The sequence below is a fragment of the Musca domestica genome, unplaced genomic scaffold (assembly GCF_030504385.1).
Source record: "Musca domestica strain aabys unplaced genomic scaffold, Musca_domestica.polishedcontigs.V.1.1 5, whole genome shotgun sequence".
Taxonomy (NCBI): domain Eukaryota; kingdom Metazoa; phylum Arthropoda; class Insecta; order Diptera; family Muscidae; genus Musca; species Musca domestica.
The window spans coordinates 12068228-12095289 of NW_026712346.1; the positions used below are offsets into that span (position 1 = coordinate 12068228).

At 35.1% G+C, this 27062-nt stretch overlaps 1 protein-coding gene across 1 annotated transcript in view; it reads left to right on the top strand.

The window, feature by feature from the left end:
* Positions 1-26500, top strand: part of LOC101893258 (solute carrier organic anion transporter family member 4A1) — a 52720-nt gene extending 26220 nt beyond the window's left edge. The window contains exons 4-7 of the mRNA XM_011294491.3: positions 7097-7199; positions 23452-24378; positions 24435-24620; positions 24688-26500. Of these exons, the coding sequence (XP_011292793.2) occupies positions 7097-7199; positions 23452-24378; positions 24435-24620; positions 24688-24883 (1412 nt within the window). The 3' untranslated portion in view covers positions 24884-26500. The remainder of the gene's footprint in view (positions 1-7096; positions 7200-23451; positions 24379-24434; positions 24621-24687) is intronic.
* Positions 26501-27062: the final 562 nt, after the last annotated feature.

Sequence of the window (27062 nt, forward strand, 5' to 3'; positions counted from 1 at the left end):
TAACACTGAAATTTATATATATCCATTAGTAACTTTGATTTAATTTTATTTTGAATTGTTTATTTTGTTTACAAAAAAATTGTCTATTTTGTTTACAAAAAAATAATCAAATTTGGAATTGATTTGTATAAAAATACTTCTATTTTTGGAGGTACCTTTACAGAGGGACTCTACCTGAAGGCAGGCAGTTCCAAATAATTTTCAGTAATAGTACGTTTATATATATGAGGGTTAACCCACTGGATTTGGATTTAAATTGTCATATCCATTACTTTCACTTCAAATAAATCCCCTCAAAATAGGTTAACCGTACAAAAACTTCTAACGTAAACATGGCATAAGACTATTTTTTAGGTCTTTAGAACGTAAAATGTCAAATAACGGAACAATCTTGTGTAGAAATGTGACGAAAATTGGACAAATAACCCTTATTCGGGAGGTACGTTGTAAGGGGACCAAGCCAAAACATGCCTCGACCATATCCATTTTGTCACATTTTTTTATTTTTATCCCATCAATGTACCATAACAAAAGATTCATATTGATATCTGCACTGAAAGTATTTTTGGCCGCTGTTCCCATGCGACCTCGACCACTGTGCAATGTAGGAGAATACACGATATCTAAGAATATATTAGTGCCGCATTGTATAGCTAGGCAATTATTAAATTATTTTATTGTTTTAACAACATACGGTAATATAAATATGCCTTAAAAGTTTGAAACGATGGTAGTACATTAATCGATCATCATTGCAGAGCACTCCTTCGTCGCGTAATTTTAGTAGAGCTGGAAGGAGGTGGGTCATAAAAAATATTTATATAAAAACTACTTGGCCTTCGATGGTATATTATCTAAAAAGCCCCTATAGATTATCTTGAGGTAATTCAAAGGCAAGCCCAAAAAATGTCACTCATGGTGGCCAATATTGATCTTATGTAGTTTTGTAGCGGCATTATACCGCTATTCTACGCCAGGAAAGGCGCCGTTCGTCTATTTTGTCCATCACCTGTCTTTGAGCATTTTAAGACCCCATAATGTAGATTCATGATTTTCTTCATCAACATATCAACATGTTTTCCATCCTTCCTTATGAATAGGTGAATACAAGAGAATATTGCCAAACAGAATAAGATGGCGCACAAGCAGCCTAATATTGCAAATTCAAAACTTCAGCTTTTTTCGAATGTGGGGGACAGAGATTTCTAAAAATACACATATAGTTTCTCCGCTTTCTTTGTGTGTAGCTAAAGGTTCTTGTCCCTCCTACATTTCGGGACCCACACAATATTTCCTCGTAATAAACAAACGTTGTTTTTTTTATAAAAACAACAAAAGGTTGTTTTCGTCTGTGTGCCATTTGGAGTAGAACTTTCGGTATTTGGGCGTATTTGGGTAACAACGTACATCTGGTGAAAGGTAATAAATTGTTCGATGATATTTAAAAAAGTTTGCACCAATTTGCACTTTTTGAAAAAAAAAACAAGTAGCTTAAGGATCCAAAATTCATATAATTTTTAACACTTGCCCATGGTAGAATAATACAGGTAACAGCAAGTGTTGTTGTGCAACAACAACCAAATACAAATTTGTTTTTGTAGGTAATACAAGTGTAAGATTTATGTGTCCAAAATGTAAAAAAATTATTTTAATTTCAAAAATATACATTTTGGGAATATGTATTATTCAATTGAAAATGCAGAAGAATAGTTCTTAAAATATTTAATTTTAATGCTTTCACATATTCCCCTGAATGTATAGTTGTTAGCTAATCTCGCAACACTTCAAGCAATCGCTAGAAAATCGTGGAAGAGGCAACATCCCATTCAAGTTGAAACCAAACAGCATACATACCTAAAGTATTCCACATTTTGCAATTTTAGGAAACATGAAATATACGAATATATTATCTAACGTGGTTCCTTAACCGCAAAAAAAAAAAAATTCCGAACCATCGCCTATGGCGTTTTGTTAAGTACAACGGCGATTTTTTCTATTATTAGGCAAAAAATATGTTCACACAGCCCTGCAGTGAAATTTAATATCAAAAAGGGTATATCCATGGTACAATGATATCAAGGTAAGGCTATGATACCATATGATTTTAATTTTTTTTATTTTCTTGGCGTAATATGTCATCTTTATTTGTTTATGTATGTGTTTTCTTTTCAATAACAAAAAAATTGTTCAGAAAATATTCAAATTCAGGTGTTTTCAAAATGTTTATTTCAACGTATGCATCGACAAAATCTAGAGTTTTTGTAGCGAAATAATCCTTTAGAAATATATAGTACATGATTTTAAAAAGAAGTGTGGACCTTTCATTCAGTTATCGCGGTTTTCAATTATTTATTCAAAATAAGTGCAACAAGTTGTTTGTTTTTTTATTGTTTTGAAATCAATCCTGACATTACAAGCCAAACAGGTAGACCTCTATGACCTTTCATTCAGTTATCGCGGTTTTCAATTATTTATTCAAAATAAGTGCAACAAGTTGTTTGTTTTTTTATTGTTTTGAAATTAATTCTGACATTACAAGCCAACCAGGTAGACCTCTATACTTGCAATTTTTTCAAAGTTGACCTACCTTCTCTTTATTGTACCATTGGCAGAACTACCATATGCCATATTTAATTTTTTTATTTTTCTGGCTTAATATGTAAACTTCATTTGCCTATGTGTGTGTATTCTTTTCAATAATAAAAAAAATTGTTCAGAAAATATTCAAATTCGGGTGTTTTCAAAATGCTTATTGTAACGTATGCATCGACAAAATCTACAGTTTTTGTCGCGATAAGAGATATATAGAACGTGATTTTGAAAAGAAATTTTGACCTTTCATTCAGTTTTCGCGGTTTTAAATTATTTATTCAAAATCAATGCAACAAGTTGTAGATCTTTATACTTGCAATTTTCTCAAAGATAGCCTACCTTGTCTTCATTGTACCATGGGTATATCTATTGTATATCAAGAAATAGAATTAAATCACAAAACGTCATATCTAGTTTGACACTAGTATTACTATAGAGTCAAATCAGCTGGGACTTGCTGTTACCTGTACTAATTTTACCATGACATTTGCGTTGAAAATATTCGATACCTCACAAATGTAATAACGAAGATTTTAGCAATATGTGAATTAAATGTTGTCGATCAATATTTTAAGACCATGAAAAATTTAACGTCATTCCCGATTGAATGACATTTAACGTTACCTCCCGATATTCGCTACTTTGATGATTTTAGCGAATTTATTCACCGGAAATATTTCAAATTTGGTATTTGATGTTCGTAATGGATACTACAGCCTAAGACAGAAAATTGTCTGTACTTTGAGCCACGTCTTCGTTGAGCCCCATATAACGGTACCTACCCATATTCGGTATTTTGATTTTATCGATATTATAACCGATTTTTTTAAGTTTCGCATTTGAATATTGTAATGGCTTATGACAAATGTTACCTATGCAGGTTCATGTCGTCGTATAGACCCTAATATAACAGCTACATTCGGTATTTTTCAGATTTTAACAGAATTTTTAACGGATTTTATTGTTTTTTAGAATTGCCAAATTCGTTCCAAATGGTGGAGGGTATTCAAAGTTCGGCCCGGCAGAACTTACAGCTATTTTACGTGTTTTAAGATAAAAAGGTATTGTTGGCTTCAGACAGAGTCTTCAAGTTAGTAGATTCATCTGATCCGTCCTTGTCACCTACATATTGGAACGAGTATGGAAAAGACAAAAGACATGCTGGGCCTCTTGTACCAAATGTCATTGTTTTAGAGGGTATATTATGCCATATAAAATCGCATAAAACATATATATCAGAGCTATAAAGGAATTGATTTAATTCAAATATGGCAGACTTTAATCTTGACGGAATTTAATCGAATTTAATATAGAGGGAAATATATATGGGAGCTATATGGAAATCTGAACCGATTTCGACAAAATTTGTCAAAAGTTTTTTTTTTAAGTTGTATCTAATACCATGTAGGGAATATCATTATTATAGAGATGATATTACGACTCTGAGGGGTCTAAATCTCAAATCGGATGGAAGTTATATGTGCGAGCAATATCTATATTTTTGCCAATTCGAAAGAAATTTGGAAGTTGTATCTATTCCCTGTGATTTTTTGCCCCAAAAACATGGCATTGGCCCCATAGTAAGACCTTCGCCTCCTCATGATGGTGACAGTTCCTGAGATATCTCCACACCTTGGGGAATTTCCTTATCATTTTAGGAATCTTAGACTTCTTGTTTCTGGATACCCTGTCCATTTCTCAGGCTTGAGGAACTATTAGAATGGCTAACGGCAAGTGTAAGAGTTTAGTTAACTACTCAACGAATGTTTGGCTAGCTGATTCAACATCACCATGGAGATTCTGTCAGGACAAAGCGCTTTGGATGACTTTATGCTTCTGATGACATATGCAACATCGACCATCGTAAATGGGTGTGGTGACTCCTCGGCTGTACCGTGTAGTATTTTTCTAATGGCCCTGCCACCCTCGGGTGCTCTATGAACTTCCGGTTAAAATAACTGGCGCAGCTCTACGGATCTGTCAACACGAACTTATTTCAGATGCTCTATCCACTTTCACCGTTATGCTCGCAACCTAGCCTTTTTTTACTTTAAAAGCCAGTTTCCTGATGATGTTTTCAGGAACAATTTTCTGGGGCAGAAATTGGTATATTCTCGGAATTCATGTCAATTGGCTTTCCAATAGTTAAGAAAAGTGTTACGTTCTGATATGTGTCCTTATTCTTTAGGAACTATGCCTTCTCTGGCCAATGTCATAATTCATGTGCGCATGAAGATCCCCTGGCGACACACGGTTATTGTCGTGGAAGCCCTTGATATATCTATATCAGAGCTAATAGATATTGAGATTGAGAGAGCTAACATTTTGTATTTTCTCCGAGCTTAGATAAGTTTGAAGCCTTATGGGCTACCATATTTGTATAGTCTCCATATGACGGTAACTTCCGATTTCAGGTATTTTCAAAGATTATAAAGGATTGGTCTGCAATATTTAATACGGATTTCAACATTTTGATATTTTCAATTAAAAAACGTAGTGTTTCAAATTGCACATTTCTTGCTGGATGATAGAAAACTTCAAAACAAAATTACTAACATGATCATTTGGGAGAGCTATAAGCCAAGTTAATAAAGACAGCAATGTGGCATACGAAAAACATAGAAAGAAGCTAAGAGTGGAAGTTCTCCGGACAAAGAGTGTGCATTTATGTTCACTGCTGCCTGTTATTGGCAATACAGACGTAAATATTATGAATGTAGATTAACCGCCTATATTTGACCGACACAGACAGACAGTGAAACCAAGTACATTTTACAATAAACTTAAAAAAGGAGGCATGTTCAATGGGGTAAATAACAACGGCTAGTAACCCATTGACTCATTCTACCCCTCCATTTCTCACTTAGCCGGAATAAGACGAATTGCCTGAATGGATGATGGAGTGTTTATATCTGACCCAGTTTAAAGAATGGCAAAGGATATGCGTAAAGCATTGTTGACTCGTCACCATGCAACTAAATAATTTCCAGCTTATTAAACGAATCCTTAGGAACTGCTGATTCGGCAAAACGCAGACGGGCACACAGACACACACACCCACACACAAATACATATGTTGATGGAACGATATGCGTTGATGCTACTGCTGCATAATAAGCTTTTGCCCCATTCGAATATGACACTTGCGATGGGGGTTTGCATCATCACCAACATTTTTTGTTCTCCACCCCCTTGTGGCTGTTGTCATCAGACATTGAGGGGGCGATTTCCATGGCAGTGCGTATGTTCCGCTTGTCTCACCATATCCACAACTTTTTTCTATTTTTTCCTATTCAAACACATTGTCTGTCTGCCGTCTATTTGATCTGTTGTTTCCATCTCTGTTTCAGTTTCAATTTCAATTTCAGTTGCTTTGTGCTGTCGAGCAAGTGCCTCAATGTAAACATCGAATTGAAAATATTAGAAAATTTATTGGTTTCCAGTTAAGATAATCGAAAACCTCGATGACAACAAAAAATAAGACATTTGCAGACAAAGACAGAAACTAATTTGTCTCGCAACCGGTCGGGATATGGGTTTGCGTTTGCGATTTGTAGACAATTTTATATGCCTCACTTGATATTGAAATAGTGCTTTCTTTCTATCGATGCCCCCAAGATATGTCAGCTGCTTTATGAGCTGAAACCAGAGATGGGCATAATGCACTGTATTTTTAGTGCACTAATAATTTCACTATCACTGTTCATTTAGTGGTAGTGCAATTTTTAATTCCACTACCACTAAAGGGTTAGTGGTAGTGAAAAATAAATTGCACTACCACTAACCCTTTAGTGATATTTAAAAAAAAATTGCACTACCACTAAATTTTAGTGGTAGTGAAATTTCAATAGCACTACCACTAAATTTAGTGGTATTTAAAAAAACTTGCACTAAATTAGTGGTATTTCATAAAAAATAGCACTAGATTAGTGCTATTTAAAAAAGTAATCAAATTTTATGAATATGTACTATATATTCTGGATTGTTGTTCCCTACTCACTTCAATAAACTTCATTATAGCTGGTATAATACTTAAATACATAGTGCTTTTTTTGGCTTCGCTAAAATTTAGTGGTAGTGCAAATTTTATTTAAAAAATCACTAAATTTAGTGGTAGTGCTAATAAAATTTCACTACCACTAAAATTTAGTGGTAGTGCAATTTTTTTTTAAATATCACTAAAGGGTTAGTGGTAGTGCAATTTATTTTTCACTACCACTAACCCTATAGTGGTAGTGGAATTAAAACTTGCACTACCACTAATTATTTAATTCTTAGTGCACTAAAAATTTAGTGCAATATGCCCAACCCTGGCTGAAACATATTTACGTATGTGCGTGGGTTCGTAAGTACGCACACAGTACATAATTGCCATGACCCTTTGTAATGTAATAAAATGCTTTGAATGCTGTGCCAATTTCCAATCTGGTGACAGATAAAATTTTCAATATGATTTTGTAATTGTAATTTTAGTAATTCGGTTTTTTCTTTTTTCCTTCCAAAGGCACCTACTACACAATGACAATGCTTGGACCGGCGGTAGGCTATGTCTTGGGTGGACAATTGTTGCTGATCTATACAGATTTCCTTCGAATCGATGTTACAGAGTAAGTAAATTCAAACTCTATTACTGTGAATCTTGGCCTGTAAATGCCCTGGGTGCATTCAAGACATTCAGGAGATATACATCTTAATGAAACAAGCAGCGAAATAAATCGGCTGTGTTCAGTTGTTGTTGAACGGATTAATTTTGATAGTTTTTCACATGAAGTATACATAATCTATATAAATCGGTCCAGTAACTAGGTTTTTTTTTTCCCATGGCATAGTTACCAAGGTAATGTCTTAAATATGAGCGCACAGCTGGTAAGAAATTTGGATTTATTTCTGACCAAACATTTTGTCATTTTCACGCCTTTTGGAGGGTATAAAATTCAAGGAAGAATAAATCAATAAAATATTAGCTTCATAAGTCATGTAAGGCTTGATTATGGAATGGTTGAGTTTTGTTGTAAAGTATAATTTTGCGTCAGCTAGGACAAATATGAAGATCGACAATAAGGCGGCTTGTTTTGCTTTAATGCTGGTAACAGACTGTCATCCCGAATTTTCAGTCGAATTGGCTTTAATTTCATCAGCGTAAGATGTAGTTTTATACAGAATCCATGCAGCAGATATTGTTAAAAAATGTCATCATTTTTCAGCCGGTTATTCTGCCACCGAGAATGTCTGCTTAAGACGAAGAGTTTAAAATCTATATTTTTATGTATTAAGCTTAAAATAAGTTCGGCTGGAACCATTAGGTAAAGAAAACATTTTTATATCTGTATTCAAACGTGTTGCACTTTAAATTACAAACAAAAGTAAGTTCGGTAGGAGAATGCACTAAAAGTATGCAATATAGTGGTGGACTATTAAAATACCGAATATCGGCCTATATATCAAATATCTAATTTCGAACCGTTGTATGGAAACCGTTGATCAATATGGACAATGTTTTGACACCGGTTTTAGAACCCATTATGAAGTACAAAGACCAAATTTCACACAAATCTATTAGAAAATGTGGCTTAAATCATCAAAATATCGTATATCCGAATACCGTTATTCGAGCGCTATAGGAAAACGTAGACAAGAGCTAGAACCCATTACGTACTACCAATACCATATTTTAGACAATTGTATGAAATTCGGCAGCACAGAGGCTACCAATGATTCTGATATTGCAAAAATGTTCGCAGATTTTTTATAGAATAGCTATTCAACATTTGCTTCAACCAGCAATTACAGCTTTAACATTAATAGATTGAATTTTTTGCCCCAAATTTTGCTTACGGAAGAAGAGGTTTTAAATGGTTTAAAAACTTTAAAAAGTTCCATCTCCCCAGGTCCAGACGGAGTACCGGCAAACGTTCTTAAATTATGCGCAATTGAATTGTACATACCACTTAGGCATTAAGTACTCTTTATCTTTAGGCTACTTTCCTTATTTTTGGAGATCTAGTTATATAATTCCTCTCCATAAAACTGGTAGTCGTTGCAATATTGAAAATTATAGGGGTATTGCTAAGCTTAGTGCAATACCTAAACTTTTTGAATTTTTGGTTTCGCGTAGGCTAACACACTTTGTGGCGCCAATTTTTTCACCGTGTCAACACGGTTTCATCAGAGGTAGGTCAACTTTGACTAATCTTATGGAATTAACATGCTATGTTCATAATTGTTTTGCTAATACATTTCAAATTGATGTAATTTATACCGATTTTAGTAAAGTTTTTGACACTGTCGTACATAGTTTTTTACTCCACAGCTTGATATAATGGGTTTCCCAACATTATTGTTAGACTGGATTTCATCATACCTTGAAAACCGCACTCAAGAGGTGTCTTTCATAAATACCATCTCAAAAAATATTCTAGTCCATTCTGGTGTTCCCCAGGGAAGCCATTTAGGGCCATTACTTTTCGTTCTCTATCTCAATGATCTTCCGTCAGTTGTAGGGTTTTCCAAAATTCTAATGTTTGCGTATGATGTTAAGCTGTTCATTAATCTCGATTCTCTCAATAGCTCATTACATTTACAACATGATCTACATTCCATTGTAAATTGGTGTGGAATAAATGGCATGTCACTACATCTTAAAAAATGCAAAAAATTATTATTATTCAGATCTAGACATATTCAATCTGATTACTTCGTAGGTTCATACAAATTGGAAAATGTAGACTCATTTATTGATCTTGGTGTTATTTTGGACAATAAACTTCGTTTCAACTTACACATTGAGTCTAGCGTTAATAAAGCAAAGTCTCTTCTAGGTTTTATTAAGCGCTGGTCTAAGGAGTTTGAAGACCCTTACGTAACTAAACGCTTGTTTACTAGTCTAGTTCGACCTACATTAGAGTATGGTTGCGTGTTGTGGAATCCATTTTATAAATGTTACTCTAATACAACAGAAGCAGTTCAAAAACAATTCATTATATTCGCTCTCAAAGGTCTGCCCTGGAATCAGGCTGAAGCACTCCTCCCCTATGAAAATCGATTAAAACGTATAGACCTTCCATCGTTAGAAAGAAGGCGTTTAATGCTTAGAGCAATATTTTTAATACGACTTTTGCGTGGTCAAATTGATTCACAATTTTTAATTAGCGAAATAAAGTTTAATGTTCCGTCTAGAATAACTAGTAATTAAAGATCTAACTACGAACTAAGCAACCCCCTTAGATCTTTATGTGAAAAATATAACAACCTCTATAATAATTTATCACTATCTGAACCTTTGCATGCAAAAAACTATCAATACTTAATTGGTAATTATAGTATTAGGAGCTGCCAGATTTGTATTTTTGCTCGTTGTTGTGTGCTTTGTAATACTAATCCTTTTACTAATACCGGCTGAGGTTTTACTGTAGCTGGTGTTTTCCTACAATACTAACCCTTCATGGTGCGGACTATGGGGTGTACGCGCTCCCTACGTATTGGGAGGTGGCCTTCCTTCCTAGATACAATATGAAGTACTGTGCCAAATATGAAAGCTCTACGTCGAATACGTTACGTTCGACTTAGAATTTTATGCTGATCATGAATATATATACTTTATTGGGTCTAGGACGAATATTAAGGGGTGTTACAAACGGAATGACAAATGTAATATACCCTTCTTTCCATATGAAAATAAACTTTATTTGAAAAATTACAGGGTTGGGCACTTCAGAAAAGGGTTGCCCTATTCAAGTTAGCTTAGAATTATTTGTATGTCAAAATTCCTAAAATGATTTTTTTTTTTTTTCAAAAATAAGTAGATTTTTATAAGTGTTTTTATACGACAACAATAGAAGGTTGTTATAATATGCATTTTCTACAAATTTTAACAAATCTGAATAATTTTTCATTTAAGATTTTTAATTTCAAAATAGGTTTGACAGTTCATTGTCCCAGCAGCTGCGTCGATGCGACTACCTCTGTTGTACTCATGGTAGAACTGAGAAGGTAGAGTCTTGTAATCATATGATTAAATTTTTTTCAAATTTATACATTTGACAACATCTCATTGTCAAGATCTACATTCGTAAATCCATTGTATACACACAAAATCAGAGATGGGAACTGTTTTTATGCATTGAAATTTGACAAGGTAAATTACAGAAAAAGCTAAGCTGGGAAATGCTAATTTGAAATGAGATTGCCTTTACATTTTTTATTGTACCATGGGTTTACCATACCGCTTGTAATTACTCGAAATAGATCCCACAATATATTCTTGATCAATTTTGAGTTACAAGTTCTGTCTGTCCGTCGTGGGACAGGGAGTTTGTGTTCATGTTGGAAGAAAACATAATTACAAACTGTACCTTTCGATATTCAGTAGGCATCATTTTCTCTCCCTCCTCCTGCCTCATTTGCCGATACATCCCGATATTGCCGATTGCCCTCAGCATATAACCATTAACTCATGGCACAATTACAGATGGTAGAACAAAGCTACCCCCCAAATACAATTTTTTTCTTTTGGTGTTCTTATTCTGTCAAAACATATACACATTTTGTCTATGTGTGTGTATGGTTTTGAATAAAAAATACAATAATATGAAATTATTTCAAACTTGTTTGCAAAATAAATGCAAATTTTCGACGTAAATGGGTAACACATCATTTAATTTTATGATAAAACTGTATTGTCCTACTATGTAAGAATCCATCTTGTGGAATGACCCCGAAATTAAATTTTAGTTTCGCGGGTTTTTCTCACAAAATATAAGAATGTTGTTAAAAAAAATTAAAAATAAACAAGACCAACTGTTGCATATTTAAGAACCTATTTGACACTATAAGACTCCAGCACAGAGTTGAGCTTTTCTAGTTTCTTTGAAATTGAGCAACCTTTCTTATTGAGCCATGTGTACGATATACCCATCATGAGGGTATTACCAGAAAGAGTGGACATATACGAGTATACTGCATGTGATACACCATCATGTGTGACTCAATGCAGAAAATATTGGATGTGGGATGTAGAAAATCGGACATTGATTTCACACTTTTCAAGAGTTGATATTCCAAACGTACTTTTATGTGTGAAGATATACAAACGAGTGAAGCAATATTGCCTATTTTACCACCTGACCTTAGTCTGATATAAATATTATATTATGTATCGGATTGGAACTATAACGGAGTATCTCTTCACCCTCGATGAGAATTTAATATTTTTATGGCAATCTTTTAAACTATTGTGGGGTGTGCACAAGAAGAAGTGGACAGATATGGCCGACCTGCTGACTTGATGAGAGAGAGAGAGAGAGAGAGAGAGTGATAATACAATGTACCAAATCGAGGATATATAGAGTTTTCTTGCACACTTTCTACACGGGTGGACCTGCATCGTTTGATCGACTACGCAATTTGTATGGTCGCATATCACATTAACTTTTAAATAAATGCGTTTAGTAGTCGGAATGTTGGGAATATTCCAAGTTGTTTTGTTTTTATATTGTATGTTTTTGTTTTACAGTTCGAAACCTATTGTCAAAATGTCTTGTACTTGTTAATGTAATTATTCAAATTTTTGACCCGCTGTGGGAGAATGGTACACAAATATTGGGATTTGCAAAGTTTGTAAGAAATTGGACTATCCTTTCTTGTTCTATACGGTTAATTATTTTCTGTGAAAATTTTTGACATTTGTGGGGGAGTTACCAGAAGGAGTGCACCGATACTGTCCAACTCCGAACTCGATCTTGCCCATTTCTGAACTCGACCCAAGTTTGACAATAATGATACGATGTACCAAGTTTAAACCAAGTCGGATACTCCCTTCGAGAGTTATTGTGCGCACCAGCCAGATAGACAGACGGACGGACACCCCCAGATCGACTCCAAATGTCCAGCAACAAATTTTGTCCAAAGAAATGAGGCATGTTTTGGCTGTATTAAATGAGGACGCACTAATGCGTGTGCGTGTACGATAACATTTCCAGCTGAAATGGCTCTGTAACTTATATCCTTTGATCTTACTGGCCTTTTTTCGGCTAACAAACAATTTATAAACATTATTGGGGTTTTTGATGTTGCAAAATAGTTAGGTTCAATCTCATTATTGTTGTTTTTATAAACAATAACGTTAATTTTTTAGTGGTTCAGTATTAAAGTTCAACAGAAGAGGAGCCAAAGAATTAAAATTTAATTTTTTTTCGAAATTTCTTCTAAATCTTACAACCGCATTTACATCTCGATTTTACATTTTAAATCGTAAGTCTTGAAGAGTAAAGGATAAACAAGGCTCGCATTTGTATTGTGCTGCTATTTTGTCGGAAGCAGCATAGCTGGACATTGACTTCCAGCTATTTTATGTCACTCGTAAATGAAAACGAAACAAAGGCTATTTTTTTTCTCTAGTCCCCCTTTTTGGTAGCACTAATAAAAATTAAGAATGCCAAATTTAATCGAAACATTTTTCAAGAAGAATGGAGCCATGGTACAATAAAAATGTAGGGTAGAGCTACCACCTGGTAACAATTTTTTCTGAGTGTGCCCGACTTCTGCCAATTTTGTGTATGTATTTATTGTTTTGAAAATTGAAAACAAAATATTTTAATAATCAATGATTGGAAGAAACCATGGTATAATTATTACAGGTAACAGCAAGTCCCAGCTGATTTGACTCTATAGTAATACCAGTGTCAAACTCGATATGACGTTTTGTGATTTAATTCCATTTCTTGATATACAATAGGTATACCCTTTTTTGATATAAAATTTCACTGCAGGGCGATGTGAACATATTTTTTACCTAACAAAACGCCATATGCGATGGTTCGTAAACTTTTTTGCAGTTAAGGAACCACGTTAGGTAGTATATTCGTATATTTCATGTTTCCTAAAATTGCAAAATGTGGAATACTTTATGTATGTATGCTGTTTGGTTTCAACTTGAAAGGGATGTTGCCTCTTCCACGATTTTCTAGCGATTGCTTGAAGTGTTGCGAGATTAGGACCAACAGCTAACAACTATACATTCAGGGGAATGATGCGAAAGCATTAAAATTAAATTAAGAACTATTCTTCCGCATTTTCAATCTATATATATAAAAATCAATTGTTGTTCGTTGGCAATCGAATCAGTTGAAAACGGCTGGATCGATTTGCATAATTTTTTGTACAAACGTTCAACATACCCCGAGTTAGGTTTTAAAAAAAATATTGAATTACGCCCACTATCTTGATTTATCTAAAATCTTTATATTTGCCAGATAATGAAGATATCGGTTTGAAAATTATTACAGGAGATACTGTTGCCTTCCCTCCAACCCTAGGGATTTATTTGGGGGCTGAGGAACTGACCACGCAAACTTCTAATCTATCTATATATATAAAAGAAAGTTGTGTTAGTTACTACGCTTATAACTCAAGAACCGCTGATCTGATTTTAATTCATTCATGATTCACACAAATTCGGAATTGTCTCTTGGCAGAAATAGATAAAATCCAAAAAAATATGCGAAAAAATGTGAAATTCGAAAATTTTCATTTTGACTTTGTACAATAGTAATGTTTTATTTTGCAAATTTTTTTGACTTACTATTTTGGAATGTACATTTGTGGTGTTTTTTTTTTTAATTCTAATATGATGTGTAGTCTTTTTTGGTAGTATAAAGCGACGACAATTATGGAGTGGCGGACCTAAATAGATGATGTCAAAATAATTTAACGTGGTCAAACCAAAGTTAAAAGATAATTACTTTTTTCAAAATTACTAAAAAAAATCAAAAAAAAGCCTATTGCATTGCAAAAACTCTAAAATCGGGAAAAATAGAGAACATTTTTTTTCCAATGGAATCAAATTTCAAAATTATAGTAAGGACCAAACTTTGTAGGGACCTTTAAACATTCGCTGTAAAAAACCAGCGAACAAGTTGAAGATTTTTTTCAATTTCTTTATTATTAGTTATTATGCTTATAACTCAAGAACGTTTTGACGGATTTTCACAATTCATACAACTTCGGAATGGAATCTTGGCAAAATGTCGGCAAATGTTGGTAATTTGGGAAGAAACCATTCTTGCAAAAACTGATAGATCATATGATTTAAGGAACCGGACATTTGTTTGAATTATACTGTGATAAAAGATATGGACATTATGGGGTCTCCAACGCGCAATTTCTATGACAAATACTACATATTACTTTAAAAGCAAGTAAAGAATTTAAGTTCGCCCGGGCAGAACTATTATTATCATCCACCTTAGGGTAAAGGAAACATTTTTATATAAAAGTATCTGAATTCAAGCGTGTTTCACTTTAAACTTCATATACCAGAAAGACGGTTCGGATAATGCAGTTAACTTATCAAATAAACCATAAAGTGAATGAATGAGAATGAGTTATATGGGGCCATACCAAAACGGGAACCTCTGTGGACAATTTTATACTTCAAGGATTGTCATCTATCAAATCTTCTAAAATACCAAATTTGAAACAATTGTGTGACTAGAATTATCAACATACCCAATATCGGTAGGTATCGTTATATGTGTTAGACAAATCCGAGGAGAAATGTGGCAAAAATCATCAAAATATCGAATTTCGAGAGATACCGTTATATGGGGACTATTCCAAAACGTGGAGCGATACATATCATTTTCAACACCAACCATCCTATACACAATTCAAATTGTTCTGCTAAATTTTGATGATCTACGTCAAATAATGTAGGCTGTATCGTAATTTAAACAACCAGACATACAGACGGATAAATCGACTTAGAATTTTATGCTGATTATGAATATATATGTACTTTATGGGGTCTATGACGGACATTTATGGATGTTACAAATGGAAGGAAAAAGTTAATATACCCTCCTTTCCAAGGTGGAGGATATATTAAGCATTAAAGACTAAAATTATAGGCCGGCAACGCGGACCGGGCCAGCTAGTTCAATAATACAAATTCCAAAAAAGTATATTTTGCAAGTTAAAATAATTTATTGAAAATTAATTATTTTGTTTACATTTTTGGACACATAACTCTGACACTTGTATTACGTACAAAAACAAATTTGTATGTGGTTGTTGTTACGATTGTTGTACAACAACATTTGCTGTTACCTCTATTATTTTACCATGGGAAGAGACGTAGATTGTGGGCGCGCTTTGAAGATATTAACTAGTTTAGCCATGGAATCGAAAGATTGGACACTCTGGATCATATTTTTAAAATAAAATCCAGTCACTTCATTTATCTTTGGATTTATTTAAGCCATTTTAAAAATGAGGAAAATATGAAATAAATGAAAATAACTTGCTGCATACAATTTTGATTAATTCGGACAGGAAGCGGGCATAGCCTCAGAGCTGTATTTCTATAGTTTTAAGCTGTTCTACCTCCTTATTGTACCGTGAAAGGAGCGAGGATTATTTTCTTTTGTCGTTTCTTTAATGAAAATTGTTTAACATTTTCAAGTTTTCTTCTGTTCGTGAACCGTTAATGACAAGTAAGTGACTGCATTTGAGATTCGCATTCGAGTAAGGTGTTTACAGAAACTCACCTGCATGAAAATGTCTCCGTTTTATGTCAAGTTTGTCAATTCCAGTCACCATTCCAAAAAAATGGCAAAAACAGACAGTTAACGTTTTCCCACCAGATCTAGGGGAAGAAGCCAGGTTATGACTTAAGCCAGAAAAAATCTTGGAAAGAGGGGGCCGACATTGCCGCTCTAAATAGCAAAATATAAATATGAAAATGTCTCTTCAAAGATGACCCCAACATGGTGTGTAAAGTAGCCTAGAGTTGGTGTTGCTCATAATTCGTAGAAAAATTAGTCAAACCGCGCAAATCGCAAAGTACCATTCTCCAATTCCTGAATTTTGGGAATCTTTACCAAATTGTTCCTCAGTAATACTTTGAAGGTTCACAGGCCACGATGGATCTGCAGTGTGGTTGAATGCGAAGAAAATTTGAACACAAATATTTTATTCAAAGCTGTTCTTTAATTTCACAACCGATCTCTTCATTTGAATTTTTTGGAATAATCATTTTCTGTTTTACAATTTTCAAACAAGTAAGCAAAGGCTACAGTCGAGCGGGGCCGACCGTTGAATACCCTACAACACTATAATAAACCATACAGTTTATATAGGCGAAATACTCGACAGAATTCCACAAGATATTGTGACAAGTAATAAAAGAAAACCATCAGGTTTAAACTAATTTGCTCGTTTCCAATTTATTGGTAAATGTTGCACGTAAATGGTCTTCCTAGATCTGGAACCAATATTTCTCAAAGACCTATAATCTCTCAGAAGTGGCAAAAGATTAACATTTATTATTGGTTTTTGACTGAAACGCATCTATATGAGATACAGCCATTTGACTATATTCTTCAACGAAATCAGCATTACCGAAATAGTCAGAAGTGCGTCTTTCCTGTATTTGTGAATTCTTCAAAAAGTCACTGAAATGGACATTTTCATATTTGGTCTACAAAAGTTGGCAAACTCCTTCACACATTGAATATTTTTGGATGACCATCCCAAACTGCATGGTTTTTGCAATGTCCGGTAACCCCCATTCAAATGTGCATGCGTGAGTACCGGGCGATAATTACGACCTGCTGACAATTTTGCAGTTTTTTGGTCCATTTCAACCCCTAAATATATGGCGATCATCTCCAAAAAGAGTAGGCTTCTATTCTGACCCTCATCTTATCCCCATGCAAAACTTCGTAAGGATCGGACCGTAAATGCGATCTGTATATGATATCCTGATATCCTAACTACTTAGTTTTATTAGTTGTAGAAACATTACCACCAAATGTTTGATTCAAAATGAAAATATGCCAAAAATATGGCAAAAATTGAAAAAATATAAGACAATTTTACAAATTCAATATTTTCATCTTTAGAGAGATATTTTTATGCGATTTTTCAGACGTTTTTTCTTTCCTGCCAAGAGGCCATTCTGAATTAATGAGAACCGTCGAAATCAGTTCAGCCGTTCTCGAAATATAAGAGATCTTTCAAGCATATCTTCTTTGATAGACATATATATCGCACATATTTTGCTATATATCCGATTTGTTGGATGTTAACATCAATTTAAAGATCAGAAGTAACCTTGTCATGGCTTTGTGATTTAGCCGGGATTTAAAATATTCGCGGTTTAATGAAAATTTTTGAATTTTTTCAACACAAAAGATATGGTCTATTTTACCCGCTAAATATTATCCGATGACCACCCAAATTGGTAGGCTTCTTCCCCGCCCTTAACTCTAGCCGCATGCTAACTTCCGCTTTGATTGGTCTATAATTACGACTTGTAGAGCAACTGCAAAATCATGAATTTTTTCAGTTTTTGGTCCATTTCAACCCCTAAATATTATGCGATCATCTCCAAAAGAAATAGGGTTTTATTCTGACCCTAGCCCCACCTCCATTCTAAATTTCTTGAAGATCGGGCCATAATTGCGACCTGTAGAGTGATTACAAATTAACATGGACAGACGGACGGACGGACATACATAGCTAGATCGACTCAGCTCGTCGAGCTAGGAAGATCCATATATACTTTCCTATGTGGGAAACCAATATTTCGTGGCGTTACATAGTTTTTGGCCCAATCAAACTTATAATACCCCCAACACATAGTGTTGTAGGGTATAAAAATCATGGGTGAATTGATTTTAACTAATTTCAATACACACAAGTTAAAGTCATGGATAATGTGATTTGAAAAATATTTTGTAATTTAAAAACACCTATCCATACTTAGACTCATTCCCTTAGTTGTAGGGTATCACGTAGTCGACCCGATTTAATTATGGTCTTTGCATACTTGCTTTTTTATCCTTTAAAAAAAAAAAAAAAAAACATAAAAAAGGAAAACAAATTGGTATTTATATACACATATGTTGTTGGTTCTTTATAACCTAAGAGGTTAACAACTCATAATTACATGACGACAATCTGGTCATAAATCACTCGCTTTTCGTAGGGGATGGGAAACTTGCTTTCTGATATTTTTGTTGGAAATATCCACGGCTGTTTCATAACCGCACACGTGAGTGGCATCCTTAAGGCATGTCTGCGGATGAGGTCGACATCGGCAAGGAACCACCTAAGAATGTAAAGCGTCTTCTGCCGGTAGTAAATCACTTTCCTAAATAACTATTTCACCATGCGGAATCTCCGGGGACTAATAAAACACAATTTTAATACTGTCGTCTAAAAGCGATGGCATAGATTATGTGATGCCGGCGTGCGTCGGCGTCCCCATTTACAGGTGTCGTCGCAATGGCTTCAGTATCACTGACACCGGCACGGCGATGAAGGCAGCATCCCTTATTTGTTGCCAGGGTAACGCATTTTCGGGCGTTATTAACGTTTTTCTCTATGATTAACGTTTTCAATTATTTTTACGGTTTTAAGTTCGCATTTATTTCCTAAATCCGTATGGTGGCAAGAAGATTATTTAAAATGTTACCAAAATCGACGTACTCTGTCGACGTTTTTTTTTTAACACGAGAGTTACAGATGCCGACAGATTTATAGCCTCAAACTATGTTTGTTTAATCGATATGAATTAAATAGTAAAGTAATTGACTGACTTAACGATTCATCCACGCCCAGACGAAACGGCTGAAGCTACAATCTTGAAGTTTTGTGTGAGGGTCAGATTTGTTCCGAAGTGGTCAGATAAGGCTGGGTTTTTGCAAATTCGTACTAGAACGGTACGAAAAGTACTAAATATGATATCCTTTTTATTTGACGAACCAGTACAGCTAGAACTCTTGAATTTGGAATAAGTGTGGATTGATGTATCAAAGGATTTTTGGAAATTCGCACTATAAATGTACGAAAAGTACTACCATTTCGTATCATGTTTGAGGAGTACGTCGATGTAAGGAGGAAGTTGTGGGAGTGTGTACTCATTAATACGTAAAGTACAAAATTTAGTACGTTTTGAATTTAGAGGAACGGATGGATCAGGAATCCTGAAAAATGTGTACTTATGCGCCCGAAAAGTACTAAATGGCACTAAATATGGTACAATTTAAATTTTGGGTGAACCGTTGGAGATGGAGTCCTTAAATTTAGAAGTAAGATTTCTATTGGACTGCATGATATAGGTAGTTATGAAAATTTGTACTTAATTGTACTAAATGGTAATATATTCGATATCTGGTATCCTGAAATGTAGAAATAAGATTACTATTGCATTCTAGGACTGAGGAATGTAGGTAGTTTTGGAAGTTTGAACTAATTTGTACTAAAGGAACTAAATTTGGTACAATTTCGATTTGGGTGAACCAACGGAGCTGGTATCCTGAAAATTGGAAATAAGATTGCTGTCGGAGTGTAGAATCGGGGTATGTAGGAAGCTTTGGAAATTCGTACTTATGTGTACAAAGTGGTTCTTAATTTGGTACAATTTAAATTTTGGGAGAACCTGTAGAGTTGAACTCCTGAAATTTGAAAAAGAGATTTCTATTGGACTTTTTGATATAGGTAGATATGGTTATTTGTAATTATGTACTAAATGGTGCTCAATCTGGCACAAATTCGAATTGTGGTTAACCAATATAGCTTGAATTATGAAATAGGAAATGAGATTTCTATGGGGCTGTACGATTGAGGTATTTAGGTAGTTTTGGAAATTTGAAGTGTAGGATTTGGGGTATGTAGGAAGTTTTGGAAATGTGTACTTATGTGTACTAAATATGGTACAATTGGAATGTGTGAACGGATAGAGCTGGAACCCCAAAATTTATTATGGCGATATGGCGATGGTTTTGGAAATGCGAAAAGTACTAAATGTTACTAAATTTGGTATTGGGTGAAGGGAGGCTGGAATCATAATTTTTTGATATTAGGACACTGTTGCTGTCTGTGGATATAAAGTGGCTTTAGAAATGGTACACATTGTACAAAAAGTACATAATAGTACTATTTTGGTATTTGGTTAAGGGATAAAGAAGAAGAACTGAAATTTGATATGGAGTTGCCGTTGGGTGTTATGATAGAGGTGGAGAGAAGGAGATGCTTTTGGACATATGTAGTATAAATGTTTGAAAAGTAAGGTAATACATTTGGGATTGGGGATTTGACATGGACTCCACTGTTGGTATATGGTTTTGAGAGAAGCAGGTGAGTTTGGGAATGCGTACTATGATAGTTCGAAATAACTAAATTGTACTAAGTTTGTCATTTGAGTTCATTCGTTTGGAAGGTCACAGGTCACAAGATTTGTATTGCTTTGTTATTAAATCCTTCACCGATAGCCATTAATTTAAATAGGGTTAGTCCTGGGTCCAAACTTATAAACTGTCCAAAGTCTTGCCTCAGTCGAACATTATATTCGACCAGTATTTTGATTACAAAAATACATGGCCAGACAGACCGACAGATTGGTGGACGGGCATAGATAAATCGACTTAGAATGTGATTCTTTGCGGATCACTTTGAATGTCCCGAAACAAATGTACAAAATCTATATATATAAATGAAAGTTGTGTTAGTTACTACGCTTATAACTTAAGAACCGCTGAACTGATTTTAATGATTCATACAAATTCGGAATTGTCTCTTATCCGAAAAGGATAATATCCAAAAAAAATCGCGTAAAAATGTGATATGTTAACATTTTCATTTTGACTTTTGAAATGTACAATAGTAATGTTTTATTTTGCATGATTTTTTCCATTTTGACTTACTTTTTTCTAATGTACATTTGTAGTGTTTTTTATATTTTATTTTTGAATTCGAATATTAATACCAATTTATTTAATTGACTTGATTTCTTGAGAACTGAAATTGATAACGGGTTACATGGAAGTGTAGTACCGAATTATGTGGTGGCGAAACGGAATAGATGATACCGAAATAATTTAATGCGGTCACACCAAAGTTAAAGGAAAAATACTTTTTCAAAATCGTTAAAATGAAACACGAAAAAAGAGATCTCATTGCAACAATTCTCAAAACGGGAAAATATCGAAAAAAAAATTCCAATGGAATTGAATTTTAAAATAAAAGTACATTCTATTGACAAACTTTGTAAGGATCTTTAAACAGTTGCTGTAAAAAATCAGCGAACAAGTTAAAGATTTTTTCAATTTGTTATTCTTCTTTTGTCAATTTTTTTCAATTTGTAATATCATATTGAATTCAGTGGATTTTTTGTGAACAAAATAAAGAATAATTTTTCACTATATACAATTTTTCACCAAAAAAATGAAATAAGTTCGAAATACGATGGTAACTGACATCTACCTTTCAACTCCAGGGCCTACATCGTGCTTCAGCTGGAAGATGCGCAGACATTTAAACAAACAAAAATGACCGAAAAAGACTAATGGGGCTTATTTCAAAGCGCGGCCCTACTTCTTTCATGTGACAATAATCCGTCCAATGAGAGCTCAAAATGCAAACATTTTTGGGAGTACAATCAGTAAAATACCAAATATAAAGGGTGCAAAATAGTAGAGCGAATGGGACTTTTAGTAAGAAAAGGATTTCTATCCTTCCAAAAATTCTGCCTGAACATTTAAGATACCTTAAATCGCTTTAGCAGGTCATGATATCGATCATAAATAATCATCGTATGATTTAAGCCATTTTTGGAGCCTTCGCCATTTTCTTCTATTTTTGGCCCTTATTTGGCATCTTTGTTTCTAAGGGGGGTAGAGAACCTCTTCGCATAAAATTTTCGGAGTAGGGCCCATATTGGTCTTGACCACTAAAAAATTTTATTTATGCTACCCTGGGGTAAGGAACCATCGTACAGATAATTACCACATAGAAATCTATTCATGTAAAGTCCCCACATTGGAGTATCCCCAAGTCCACTTTCACATCTAATGTGTGGTCAGAAAAGAAAAATTTGTATTCTATTGAATTTGTAACCCCCAAGAGAATATTGGTTGGGAACGTAGATTTGGGATATACATCTATATGAAATAAATTGTGAAAACATGAACAAATTACAAATATAAGAAATTAGCACGGGACCGAATATTTGTTGAATCGTCATTAAATTATACTATGATGAAAAATATGGACTCCAACTTACAATTTAAATGGCAAATAAAATTAATTCCCATCTTACGGTAATGGATGTAAAATAGCTATATTTTTGATTTGGCCTCTATTTGTCATCTTAGATTATAAGGGGTGAAGAAAGTTTTCAATGTAGGTCGATGTTTCGCATTTTACCATATTTCAAAGGATTTGGCTAAAAATGAGTATTTGGGGATGAAAATCTTACACAAAAATTTCAACATATCTACAAATTTTAGGATTTTCTCCATGTAATAGTATCCCCTCAAGTCCACCTTTTGGCGGACAAACAGACCGACATGGTTAGGGGGACTTATGAGGACTCTAATGCACAATCTGAGGTGCTAATGGGTTCAAAAAAGTAATTAACTTTGCCTATTCTTAAATCAATTAGCCCTCAATTACGAGTTGTACAAAGTACAGTAAATTCCAAATTACTGCTCATTTCACTAAAAATTAAAAACTAATCGACCAGTACGTGAACATTTAAAACATTCATATCTTTGAATAATCATGCTTTGACAAATATGCATAATAGACAAAAACTATGGGCCGGCAACGCGGACCGGGCCAGCTAGTTATTTATAATACCCTGTACTTCAGTGTGGCGTAGAGCGTAGAGCGTAGAGAGCCCAACCAGAATATGTATTCTCGAATATTTCGATGTTTGCAAATGGAATGTACGTGTGAGATTTTTTGTTTATAAATGGATATTCCGATTAGAGTTTCAGAGTCTAGTGTTCCAATCTATACTATTTCGAATAAGTTATTGCAGTTTTTTTACACCTATCTACCTATTTATTTCAGATTAAGCCTGACCAGTGCCAGCAAAGTTTGGATCGGAGCTTGGTGGATTGGTTTCGTATTTGCCGCCGTTGCCTGTTTCCTTTTAGCCATACCGATATTCGGTTATCCGACTGTACTGCCCGGTTCCGAAAGACTGCAACAGGAGAAAATATCCGAGGCATACAATGCCAACAAGAATGTGGAACAACCCACTGCCCACTTCACCAAACTCAAGGAGTTGCCAATGGCCTTGACGGCGCTACTGAGAAATCCAACTTTTGTTTTCCTCAACTTGGCCGGTGCGTCGGAGGGTATGATAATAGCTGGCTTTGCCGCTTTCCTGCCGAAACAAATTGAAAATCAATTCAGCATTTCACCCGTGTGGTCTGCCTTGCTGATGGGCCTGATCACGGTACCTGCAGGGGGCGGCGGTACCTTCCTGGGCGGTTATTTGGTAAAGAAATTCAATCTCAATTGTTCGGGAATAATAAAACTGTGCCTCGGGGTGACCGTCATCGCAACGGTCTTTACGAGTTGTTTTTTGCTGTCCTGTCCTAATCTGAAATTTGCCGGAGTCACAACTGGTTACCAGGACACAACTCTACTGCACGGCCAGCAAATGACAAATTTCAAGGTCGAACTCGAAGCTAACTGCAATGCCAACTGTTCGTGCAGTAAATATATGTACGATCCGATCTGTGGCCGCGACCATGTCATGTACTATAATCCGTGCTATGCCGGCTGTTCCGTCAAGGTAGCGCACAACGACAGCAAATCTTACAGAGACTGCGGATGTATCCACACAACACTGGCTGCGTCCCAGTTCGAAGCGACAAACACAATGTGTCCATCATCGTGCCAATATCTGCCATACTTTGTCATATTGTGCTTCGTCCTGATGATGTTCACGTTCTTGGCCACAATGCCGGCATTGTCGGCAACTTTGCGGTGAGTTTCCAATCTTAATTTTGCCTTTCCCTGTGATTTTGACTTTCCCTTACTAGATGTGTTTATGACGACCAGCGTTCCTTTGCCCTGGGCATTCAGTGGATAAAGGTGCGACTGTTGGGCACCATTCCAGCGCCAATGATATTTGGCACACTTATCGATGAAACCTGCATTCTGTGGCAGGAGACATGTGACGAACAGGCTGGAGCATGTTTGGTGTATGAGAATTCACAAATGAGTCGGTAAGTCAACTATTAGTTGAGTACACCCATTGGAGTCTATATAACCTGATTCTAACCCCCTCTGTAGGTACATGTGGATGTTGGCCTTGACGGGCAAATTGTGTTCGGTGGCATTTTTCTTCGCTGCTTGGTGGTTTTACATACCCCCGAAGGAAATGCCACCAGCCGAGGACTACGATGCGAAGGACGACACCAACAACTGCAACACCACTGCCCCGATTAGCACAGTCGAGGGTGTGATGGTGGCGGCATCAACAAGTTAAACCAGCTGAGCCGAGCGTTCGATGTTGAGGTTGTTACATTAACATCCGGCAAAACAGACCAACCCATCCTTTACCCCCACCAGCGAATCACTGTCATTTCTGTTTTGTGATACAACAAAAACCACCACCATTCTGCATCACCTATCATCATCGTCGTTCACATTGTGGTAGTAGCCGGAACAGCTGATTTCATTCATCAAAAAGCTTGGCGGGAAAATAATAAAAATATACCAGCAGCAACAAAAGGATCTCATTGTCATGCGCCCCAAAAACATATGTTAGGGACACACTCACACACGCACACGCATATGTAAACACATTGTCATAATTATATACTATATACTTAGTCATACATATATACATAACGTACACTTAAAAAAATAATTTTAAATAGATTCTGTCGTATTATGAAAAAATAGATGTGGATGAGTTTCTTGTTAAAGCTCGGGTTAAAATAAATGTGTGGCTTTAAAAAAAAAAAAAAACAAGTTAAAAAGCAGTAAGTTCGGCCGGGCCTCCACCATTTTGAACGAATTTGGAAATTTTCAAAAAATGAAATCCTTAAAACATTCTGTTAAAATTTTAAAAATACCAAATATAGCCGTTATATTGGGGTCTATACGACGTGGGTCTACATAGGCAATGTTTGTCATAAACCATTACCATATTCACATTCGAAACTTGAAATAAACGGTGAATAATGTAGCTAAAATCATCAAAATATCGTATATAGGGAGGTGACGTTATATCGGAGCTGTGCGAAGACCTGGACCTGCGTAGACAATTTTCTGTCACAGGCTGTAGCATCCATTACGAACTTCAAATACCACATCTTAAACAATTTCGGTGGGTATTGTACCTAAAATCGTCAAAATCCCGAATATAGGGAGATACTGATATAAGGGGCCTATACGAAGACCTCCACCTGCATAGAAAATTTTCTGTCAAAGACTGTAGTTCCCATAACGAACTCTAATTACGTAATTTGAAACAATTCTGGTGAATAATGACGCTAAAATCATCAAAATACCGAATATTGGGAGGTACCGGTATATGGGGGCTATACGAAGACGTGGAACTGCACAAACAATTTTCTGTCTTAGGGTGTAGTATCCATTTCGAACTTCAAATACCAAAATAGAAACAATTCCGGTGAATAATGTCGCTAAAATCATCAAAATACCCGATATCGGAAAGTACCCTTATATGGGGGCTATATGAAAACGTGGACCTCATTTACGAACTTAACCTGCCTATTGGAAAAATAAACATGTGTGCTAAATTTTAGCCATCTATCTCAATTCATTCGAAAGATAGCGAATAAATATATACTTTGTTGGGTCTGACATGAGTATTTCGAGGAGTTACAAACGGAATGACAAAGTTAATATACCCTCCATAGTATGGTGGAGGGTATACAAAAAAACCCACCATCTCATCGTATGTAGGCATTCTATAGGGTAAGTGTACCAGTAGTCGGCACTTTAAGGATTTTCGCGTTTTCAATCGTTCACCATTCTGAGTGGAACTTTTCAATTATTACAAATTAATTTATTCTGATTCGAAATTTTGCATATTTTCTGCAATAATAAATAAAGTTTTAATAACTTTTTATAAATTTCATAAATTTGGTGTTTTATTAAAATAATGTTTTTTTTTTTGCCAGAAGTCGGCACCACTTGCCAATTGTCGGTATGACATGTTCCAACAGTCGGCATACCGATTTTTTGTAAGGATAATTAATAACAATAAAAAATTAATTTATTAAAATATTGTTGTTGTTGTATATTGTTGACCTGTTAAATTTATTTTACTTATTTGGTTATTTGCTTGGCTTAAGGTTTTATGTTATGTTTTTATACCCTACAACACTATGTGTTGGGGGTATTATAAGTTTGATTGGGCCAGAATTTATGTAACACCTCGAAATATTGGTTTCCCATATAGGAAAGTATATATGGATCTTCCTAGCTCGCCGAGCTGAGTCGATCTAGCTAGTCGATGTATGTCCGTCCGTCCGTCTGTCCATGTTAATTTGTAATCACTCTACAGGTCGCAATTATGGCCCGATCTTCACGAAATTTAGAATGGAGGTGGGGCTTAGGTCAGAATAGAACCCTATTTCTTTTGGAGATGATCGCCAAATGTTTAGGGGTTGAAATGGACCAAATACTGAAAA